We start from the raw sequence: 10205 nt of genomic DNA on the forward strand, positions 1-10205 counted from the left end.
GTGTGTGTGTGTGTGTGTGTGAGTGTGTGTGTGTGTGTGAGTGTCTCTGTGTGTGGGTGTGTGTGTGTGTGTCTGTGTGTGTGTGTGAGAGTGTCTCTGTGTGTGTGTGTCTATGTATGTCTGTGTGTGTGTGTCTGTGTGTGTGTGGGTGTGTGTATGTCTGTGTATGTGTGTGTGTGTGTTTCAGGAATGACGAAGGTCAAAGTGGGGAAAGAGGATCTGTCATCAGTGGAGTTTGTAGAGAAGAGAAGATCTGCTTTGGAAAGGTATTCAGACTAATTAATTTAAGTGAGATGAGTCGATCTGCACTGTTTTATAAAAGTTAATGTGTGAATAAAATATTATTTGTAGCTCCACCCATTCAATAATCTTAATACTCTTTGTGCTTTGTTACTTTTGTTATGAAACAAAGTCTCAGCTTTCAAATTCTGTCAGTTTCATCACTAAATTCAAGCAATAAATGTGTTTTTGTGGCGACCAACACATTACACGAGTTACACTGCAAAAATTATTATCTTACTTCGTGTTTGTGTCTTGTGTTCTAGTATAAATATCTAAACATTCTTGAATCAAGATGAATTTACTGTACGAGTGAAATGATTTGAGATATTAAAGTCTTGTTTTCTAAAAAAAATCATCAAAATTGTGTTAGTTTTTGCTTAAAACGAGAAAAAATATCTGCTAATGGGGTAAGAAAAATAATCTTAATTCAAAGGCTAAACAAGATTATTTTTCTTGCCTCATTGGCAGATATTTTTGCTCGTTTTAAGCAAAAACGAACACATTTTTAAAAAGTTTTTTTACAGAAAACAAGACGTAATATCTTAAGTCATTTTACTTGTACAGTAAATTCATCCTGATTCAAGAATTTCTAGATATTTATACTAGAACACAAGACAAAAACACTAATCAAGAGAATCATTTTTTGCAGTGTATGAATCGATTCGATACCCAGGCCTAGTTGGCTCCCTGTGAATCTCTGTTTTCTGTTCGGCTGATGCGCTGGAAAGATCACTCGTGTTCTGCTCTTTTGTGGCTAAAAGGTTAAGCAAGAAATATTAGATAAATAATTTTGGAGGTTTGCTGCTGTCCTGCCGTTCTCTCCGCCGCTGATCGCTGCTGCGCTCCTGGTTTTGCACAAACTGATGAATCGAATAAAAATTACAGTTAAGTGAGGCGCTGACATTTCTGTGCCCTTTTTATCCGGCCGCAGACTGACGTGAAGGTCAGCGGCTCGGCTGTAGACTTCATCTGGTTCAGAACTGGATGCTGATGGGAGATGTGTGTTTGTGTTGCAGGTATCTGCTGAGGACCGTCAAACACCCAGCGCTGCTCAAAGACACCGATGTCCTGCAGTTTCTGGAGAGTTCAGAGGTACCGTTGCCGTTTCTGTAAACCATAGACATCTTTTATATGGGCTCATCATTATCAGGATTTTACTCCCATCTGAATAAGCTACATCAGTAATTTTTCCCATTCTGTCTGTAGTTTACAGCATTTCGTACCTTTAATAAATTTGCATTAACAATAACTAGAGGTAACAGCTACTATTGACAATGTGGTAAAATTTCTACTGTTTCTTGTGGGTATAATTATGGAAGCTCATTTCCGCCACGGGATGAAAAAATTCAAAGAGGTAATTGCAATTTTCTTGCAGTTTTGAGAAAGTTTCTCAGAATTGTGAGATATAAACCCTGTATTCCCAGAAATCAACTCTGAATTGAGAAATAAATTCAGAACTGAGAGATTAAAACTCTCTGAATTTCAAGAAATAAACTTAAAATGGGAAGAAATAAACTCAGAATTAGAAAATATAAACTCTGAATTGAGAGATATAAACTCAGAATGACAAGAAATAAACTCTGAATTGAGAAATAAACTCAGAATTAATAAATAAACTAAGAAATACTAGAAATAAACTCAGAATTACAAGAATAAAACTCAGAATTGAGAAATAAACTCAGAATTACAAGAAATAAACTATGAATTGAGAAATAAACTCTGAATTGATCAATAAACTCAGAATTACAAGAAATAAACTAAATTGAGACAAACTCAGAATTACAAGAAATAAATTCAGAATTGATAAATAAAATCAGAATTACAAATAAACTCAGAATTAAGATATAAACTCAGAATTACAAGAAATAAACTATGAATTGAGAAATAAACTCAGAATTACAAGAAATAAACTATGAATTGAGAAGTAAACTCTGAATTGATAAATAAACTCAGAAATACAAGAAATAAACTCAGAATTGATAAATAAACTCTGAATTGGGAAATAAACTCAGAAATACAAGAAATAAACTCAGAATTACAAGAAATAAACTCTAAATTGAGAAATAAACTCAGAATTACAAGAAATAAATTCAGAATTGATAAATAAAATCAGAATTACAAAAATAAACTCTGAATTGAGAAATAAACTCAGAATTGGGATATAAACTCAGAATGACAAGAAATAAACTCAGAATTGAGATATAAACTCAAAAAATACAAGAAATAAACTCAGAATTGAGAAATAAACTCAGAATTACAAGAAATAAACTCAGAATTGATAAATAAACGGAGAATTGAGATATAAACTCAGAATTACAGGAAATAAACTCAGAATTAAGATATAAACTCAGAATTGAGAAATAAACTCAGAATTGAGATATAAACTCAAAATTACAAGAAATAAACTCAGAATTGAGAAATAAACTCTGAACTGGGAAATAAACTCAGAATTGAGACATAAACTCAGAAATACAAGAAATAAACTTAGAATTACAAGAAATAAACTGAATTGAGAAATAAACTCAGAATTACAAGAAATAAACTCTGAATTGAGAAATAAACTCAGATTTGAGATATAAACTCAGAATTACAAGAACTAAACTCGGAATTAAGATATAAACTCAGAACTGAGAAATAAACTGAATTGGGAAATAAACTCAGAATTGAGATATAAACTCAGAAATACAAGAAATAAACTCAGAATTGAGAAATAAACTCAGAATTGAGATATAAACTCAGAATTGAGATATAAACTCAGAATTACAAGAAATAAACTCAGAATTAAGATATAAACTCAGAATTGAGAAATAAACGCAGAATTGGGATATAAACTCAGAATTACAAGAAATAAACTCAGAATTGGGAAATAAAATCAGAATTACAAAAATAAACTCTGAATTGAGAAATAAACTCAGAATTGGGATACATGCGTGTGCTCTTTATACACTGAACACAGCTTACAGTCAGTCACACGGCAAAAAATGATTCTCTTGCTTAGTGTTTGTGTCTTGTGTTCTAGTATAAATATCTAAACATTCTTGAATCAAGATGCATTTACTGTACAAGTAAAATGATTTAAGATATTATGTCTTGTTTTCAGTAAAATAAATACAAAAATGTTGTTAGTTTTTGCTTAAAACAAGCAAAAATATCTGCCAATGAGGCAAGAAAAATAATCTTGTTTAGCCTTTGTGTTAAGATTATTTTTCTTGCCCCATTAGCAGATATTTTTGCTCGTTTTAAGCAAAGACTAACAAAATTTTGATTATTTGTTTAGAAAACAAGACTTAATATCTTAAATCATTTCACTCGTACAGTAAATGCATCTTGATTCAAGAATGTTTAGATATTTATACTAGAACACAAGACACAAACACTGAGTAAGAAAATCATTTTTGCAGTGCATCCAGCAGACTTACATGTAAACATGTATAAAATGGATTTTAAAAAACAGCTTATAAAAATATAGGTTCATAATTTGCATCCATGAAGAACCTTTGACAATCTAAAGAATCTTTTGTGCATTTGAAAGGTTATTAAAATGTTCTTTACACTAAGAAAAAATGTTATTTATAAGAACTGATCACTGAAGTTTATTTATAAGCATGTGTAGTATTATAATTTGTGTTTGTGTGTTTGTGTATTAAGTGGTTTGAGGAGAAACAGCAGCAGTTTGACAATCTGGACGTTCAGCTCAGAAAACTTCACGCTAGTGTGGAATCACTGGTGTTTCACAGGAAGGGTAATAATACAAATAATAACTTAAAAATATTAAGAACACATGTTTTATGATATATATTTATGATCTAATACACTACTAGTCAAAGGTTTGGAATCAGTGTTTTTTTGAGTCTCTTCTGCTCAGCAAGGCTGCATTTATTTGATCAAAAATGCAGTAAAAATGTGAAATATTATTAGAATTTAAAACAGCTGTTTTCTATGTGAATATCTGTTAAAATGTAATTAATTTTTTTGATCAAAGCTGTATTTTCAGCATTATTACTCCAGTCTTCAGTGTCACATGATCTTCAGAAATCAGTATAATATGCTGCTTTGCTGCTCAAGAAACATTTCTGATTATTATCAATGTTGAAAACAGTATTTTGTTTATTTTTATGGAAACCGTCAGACACTAGCATTCAAAGATTTGGGATTTAAAAAACAAAAATAAGTTTTTATTCATCAAGGATGCATTAAATTAATCAAAAGTGACAGTTAAGACATTTATAATGTTACAAAATGTTTCTATTTCAAATAAATGCTGTTCTTTTGAACTTTCTATTCATCTGTGAATCCTGAAAAATAAAATGTATCACAGTTTCCACAAAAATATTGTGCAGCACGACTGTTTTCAACATTGATCATAATCAGAAATGTTTCTCGAGCAGCAAATCAGCATATTAGAATGATTTCTGAAGATCATGTGACACTGAAGAATGGAGTAATAGTTTAACAGATATTCACATAGAAAACAACTGTTTTAAATTCTAATAATATTTCACATTTTTACAGTATTTTTGAACAAATAAATGCAGCCTTGCTGAGCAGAAGAGATTTGTAATTATTCCACACGTTTGACTGGTGATGTACAGTATATGCTGCATAGTGACTCTTCACTCTTCACTCTCAGAGTTGTCTGTGAACACGGCGTCGTTCGCTAAAAGCGCGGCTATGCTGGGAAACTCGGAGGATCATGTTACTGTGATTGAGAGTGTGTGATATGAGATTTGCTCAGACTGAAAGCACTAAAGCAGAAATTATTAATGCATAATGTAAAGGCTATTTTTGGCTTCCTATAACCCCATGCACGAGTGCAGGGCTTCATGATGTGCTGGTTTTGTCACGTGTCTGTGCTGCAGGGCGTGTTTGATCAGCGGATGAAAACATGGGCCAAATGCCAGGATGCTCAGGTGATGCTGTTTTTCCAATAAACTTCAGTTCGTTTTCTGACAAGGCAAACATAAAAGATGTCAAAAACATATGTGACCCTGGAGCACAAAACCAGTCATAAGCGTCATTTTTGTGAAATTGAGATTTATGCATCAGCTGAAAGCTGAATAAATAATCTTTCCATTGATGTATGGTTCTCATGAGGAAACACTGAGAGAGCGCTGGGGCTGATGGGAAATATCCAGCACGTTTGTTTGCCTTCCCTGCCTTCGGTTCATTCATATCTCTACTGTGTTTACCTCGAATCACCTGACAGCTGCAGGAATTCATGACAGTTATTGATTCTTTTAAGCACGAAACATTTCCAGCCTTTTTAATTTCTGCGTTTTCCCCGTCACGCCCCACAAAGGAGATCGAGGAGGTAGGACCTTCACTTTGATTTGATTTGCTGTCTCCATCGTCACGTCTGCTGTCTCACACACACTTATATTTGCATTCTGTAGATCAGAGACTAATTATGGATTCATCAGACGCACCTGACATGCTTACAAACACTACAGCCTCTTTAATCTCTCACTTTAAAGGAATAATTGAGCTGAAATGAAAATGTGCTCGAGATCAGGATGAGTTTGTTTCTTCATCAGGTTTGGAGAAATGTAGCATTGCATCAGTGTCTCAGCAATGGATGCTCTGCAGTGAATGGGTGCCGTCAGAATGAGAGTCCAAACTGATACAATGCTACATTTCTACAAATCTGATGAAGAAATTCAACACGTTTTCATCTTTAGGTGAACTGTTCCTTTACCTGCTGCTGGTTCATTTGTAGTATTTAATAAAAGCTGATGTCTTGTGTTGTTTAGTTGTAGTTTTTAATGCAGGATTCATTATAGTTCATGCCCTCATTCCATAAATCATCATCATCATACGCTCACTAGACCTTCTGACCTGATGTGACTGACTCTGTTGGTTCTGCTCATGACGGCCAGTTTTTGAGCTCTTTGTGTTTAACACACACACACACGCACACACACGCACGCTGTATGTGTGTGTGTGTGTGTTTAGTGGGAAGGTAAAGTGCAGCAGGGTGAAAGAGATTTTGAGCAGATATCAAAAAACATCCGTCGAGAGGTTGGACGATTCGAGGTGAGTAGCGTAGCGTGTCTTTGCTCTCGCTGTTAAACCCAACGCTGGTTTCTCTGAGCTCAGTGTCTCTTTCTCTTCACAGAAAGACCGAGTGAAGGATTTCAGAGTCGTCATCATTAAATATCTGGAGTCACTAGTTCACACACAGCAGCAGGTGCGTGATCAGAGGAAAGAAGCATGTTTTCCAGATCAGCAGCTGGGAATGTTCATCTCATGTTTGTTTTGTCTGTTTTTCAGCTGATAAAATACTGGGAGGCGTTCTTACCTGAAGCCAAAGCGATCGCGTAATTCATCAAACCGCCGTCTCTCTCTCTATTCCACAGTATGATCATGCAAGAAAAAGCTGCACAGACTTAAAGATAACACTACATTAATAAACCCAGAATCTGAATGTCTTTGTACCTGTTTGGTGTCTGAAGATCCAGCGATCGTCTCTTCACGATTCACAGCTCGTTCGTCTCAGATTGAATGTCGTATTAGGCAATGATCCGACAGGGGAAGGCCTTCTGAAGCGATTTCTGTTCTCCTTTCTCTCGTATGTACAGAATGAAGCATTATTCTCTCATAATCAGTATTTAAGAGCATCAATAATCGACGAGGCTTAGCTTGTGCATGATGGATGAATATACATATGTATATTTTTTTATTTTCCTTTGTAGCCTGAAATTTTGGGACGTTTCTGTTGATTCATTGTTCTAACAAATTTTTTAATCACAAGTATTTTTTACTCTACATACCTGTGCAACCTTAATAAAGGAATGAATCAGTATCAGAACTGGACTTCATGTTTTTGGCTTGTAGTTTCTGCACGCTAAAAACTAAATTTTTGGCTCAAAAAATAAATACATACATAATAATGTAACAGTTTGCATTAATCTTTTGGAGTTATGACGATTTCTAATAAAATTGTGTTTACTCAGTTAGAGGAGCTTAATATTTTGTTGCACAAACACAAATTTTAAATTGATGACTCAAAAAGTATTAAGTTAACTCATTTTTTCAACATAATTAAATGGTGTACCTGAAATAAATTATTCTGGTTTATTTCAGTTAAAATTAACAGCTATAATTGCACATGCAAAATTTATTTATAAATTGTTTTGCATAAATTTGGGCTTACATGGTTAATGCAGATTACAGTTTCACCAACAGTGTTTGGTAGTAATGCATTACCAAGTAATTAAGCTTCTGTTTTTCTGTAATTTATTTACAGCTATTTCTGATGTAATTGCATTAAATAACATATGAGCTGTAGAAAAATTCTATATAAAACAATAGTGGATTTAACATCAAAATTAAAATGCAAACCATGTCCATTTAAATACTTCAAGAACAACTTTATATTACAATTTGAAAGAAATAATAGAGCAGTTTCATGTCCATTCTTGTGTTTTTAACTGGTTGATATGGGATTTAGAAAGTAATGCAATACTTTTCAGAGTTAGTAATGAGTACAGTAATCTAATTACACTGTTGAAGATGTAATTAGTAGTTAGTGATTAATTATAAGCTCTACTCTTTAGCACAGTGATAACCACAAAAACTGAAACATTTAAACAAAAAAAATCAACAAACTCTTAACCCCTTAACTGTCGCCTTGGCATCTTTTTGTTGTTGTCCTTTTTCTCTATCAAATCCTTTAGTAATCATCATAAACCATATATCATTTGAAGGCTTAGAAGCCCAAGATTCATCCTGTGCAAACCATTTTGAAATCATGGAACATTGCGTTACCATGGAAATGGTACTTTCAGATCTTTTGGCGGTCTCCTCCCCCTTAGTGGGCGGTGTCAAGTGTCATATTACCAAATGCATTAGGCTCGTTTACAATCAAAACTTTTAATAATCTTGACAAAAAACATACCATTGGAAAGGTCTGAGTCTCAGGATTCCATATTTTGAGATAGAAGTAATATTGACAGAGAAATCTAGACATTTGTGACAGAAAAATGCATTAAAAATGTAATGGAGTTTGGATGGCACCCGGTGGCTGTTTGTGGTATTTTCTTTACAGTAAATTTAAACTAGCATAACTTTTTGATACTTCCACATTTGCGATAAACTGCTGATTTTCTTCTTTAAAAAGAGACCAACCTTATGTCTGTATTCCAAAGTGTTCATAAATTACAACAATTTAAGTTTGGATAGTGCACCTGCATGCCTATTTTAAAAAATGGGGGGTGACAGTTAAAGGGTTAAATGTCAAACATAACAGCATTAAACAGTCACAGGTCTCTCCATTCACGAAATAAAAAAAAATAAAAAAAATAATCTTTATTCAGTCCTATGCAAAGCATAATGGGAACTAGAAATCTACTGCCAAGTTTGCACGTGTATATTAACTTACTGTAACTTATTTAAAAAAAAATAATAATAATTTGCATGCAATATTAAGTTCATGTAATGATCAGCATTATTATCTCAACAGAACTCATCAAAATAAAGTTTGCAACTTAGATTTCAATCATGCATTTTTGTAAAAAAGTTGATCCCCCTCAATTTCTTTTCAGAGTTCATATATGTTTTTCTAGTTCTGTTAGTAAAAACAAACCGCTGGAAAAGTCCTGAGATCTGGGAATGCTTGTTTCTTAAGAACTTGTGCATTTAGTTGTTCAGAGAGAGAGAGAGAGAGTGCAGAAGAGCAGCTGATCGTCTGTCACATCGCTGCTTAAACTCTCTTAAACAGAGGGTGCATTTAGTTGTTCAGAGAGAGAGAGAGAGAGTGCAGAAGAGCGGCTGATCGTCTGTCACATCGCTGCTTAAACTCTCTTAAACAGAGGAATAAAAGAAAGCGTGTTCTTGACAGGCCCCGCCGAGCATTTCAGCGCTCTGCATATACGTCAAAAAGCCCAGGCCTGTCCTCATCTCTGTCCCGTCGTATTGGCAAGCTGTCACAGCCGCCGTGGCGTTAGGAGCTGCTTCATGATGAAGGCTGTCGTGTGTGCGTCTGCAGCTCTGCAGGAGTGAACGGCTGCAGGTGTTTCTAACAGAAACCGATGAAGCTGATTCTCACCGAAACACGGGGAAAACAATGCTTTGCATGAAGAAAATAAGTCTTAGTTTTAGGATCTTTAAGGTGTGTTGCACTGTGACATGCTGTTACATTAAATTCACATGTTCATATAATCCTGCAGTGAGATGAAGGTAAATATGATTATATTGTTATGGACGTCTGACTGTGGTTTACTTCATGTTCTCTTTGGTGATTCTTGTTAGATTCAGATTATTGTGATATAGTCATTTTTCTGTGATGCTTTGCAGTCAAGTTACTGTATTTTCTCATTTAAATTCACATAAAGGCAGTGAAACAAATCCTGCCATTATTGATGTATTATACTTTGAAGTAAATAATACCCTTTTCACATCATAGTAATGAGAGTGAGACATTTTTCCATCAGTACTGATAATTTTGGGGGGAATGTCCACAAATTATTTTATTTTTTTTAATATTTTTAATTATATTTAAAAAAAATTGACAAAAATATATTTGGTAATGTATGTTCCACAATATATTTTCATAAATATATTTCTACCAATATATTTTGTAAATATAAATAAATATTCACTATATATACATTCACATGTCACATTCGAAGAAAAAAATGTACTTCTTGTCTATAACACTTGTGAACATATAATACATTTGAATGAAAAATCAACAAGGAACATACTTTACAATGTAAATATATATAAACACACACACACACACACACACACATATATATATATATATATATACAGTATTACAATATATAAATGAACCATTATTAAATCATAAATCTAGTTTTGATCTCTAGTCAATCCATTGCATTTAGCATATATATATATATATAGGATAATGTGAGGCTGGTAATGTCTTTTTTTTTTTTTTTTTGGGGTGTGGGGTGCCA

General features: G+C 33.6%; 1 protein-coding gene across 1 annotated transcript in view; it reads left to right on the forward strand.

Moving 5' to 3' along the window:
- Nucleotides 1-7151, forward strand: part of LOC107713555 (sorting nexin-2-like) — a gene marked incomplete at its 5' end in the record, with an annotated part of 15176 nt that extends 8025 nt beyond the window's left edge. The window contains 8 exons of the mRNA XM_016519104.1: nt 188-266; nt 1299-1392; nt 3925-4024; nt 4913-4983; nt 5489-5593; nt 6235-6315; nt 6398-6469; nt 6553-7151. Of these exons, the coding sequence (XP_016374590.1) occupies nt 188-266; nt 1299-1392; nt 3925-4024; nt 4913-4983; nt 5489-5593; nt 6235-6315; nt 6398-6469; nt 6553-6603 (653 nt within the window). The remainder of the gene's footprint in view (nt 1-187; nt 267-1298; nt 1393-3924; nt 4025-4912; nt 4984-5488; nt 5594-6234; nt 6316-6397; nt 6470-6552) is intronic.
- Nucleotides 7152-10205: the final 3054 nt, after the last annotated feature.

This window comes from Sinocyclocheilus rhinocerous, unplaced genomic scaffold (assembly GCF_001515625.1).
Source record: "Sinocyclocheilus rhinocerous isolate Xijiao unplaced genomic scaffold, SAMN03320098_v1.1 scaffold1049, whole genome shotgun sequence".
Classification (NCBI taxonomy): domain Eukaryota; kingdom Metazoa; phylum Chordata; class Actinopteri; order Cypriniformes; family Cyprinidae; genus Sinocyclocheilus; species Sinocyclocheilus rhinocerous.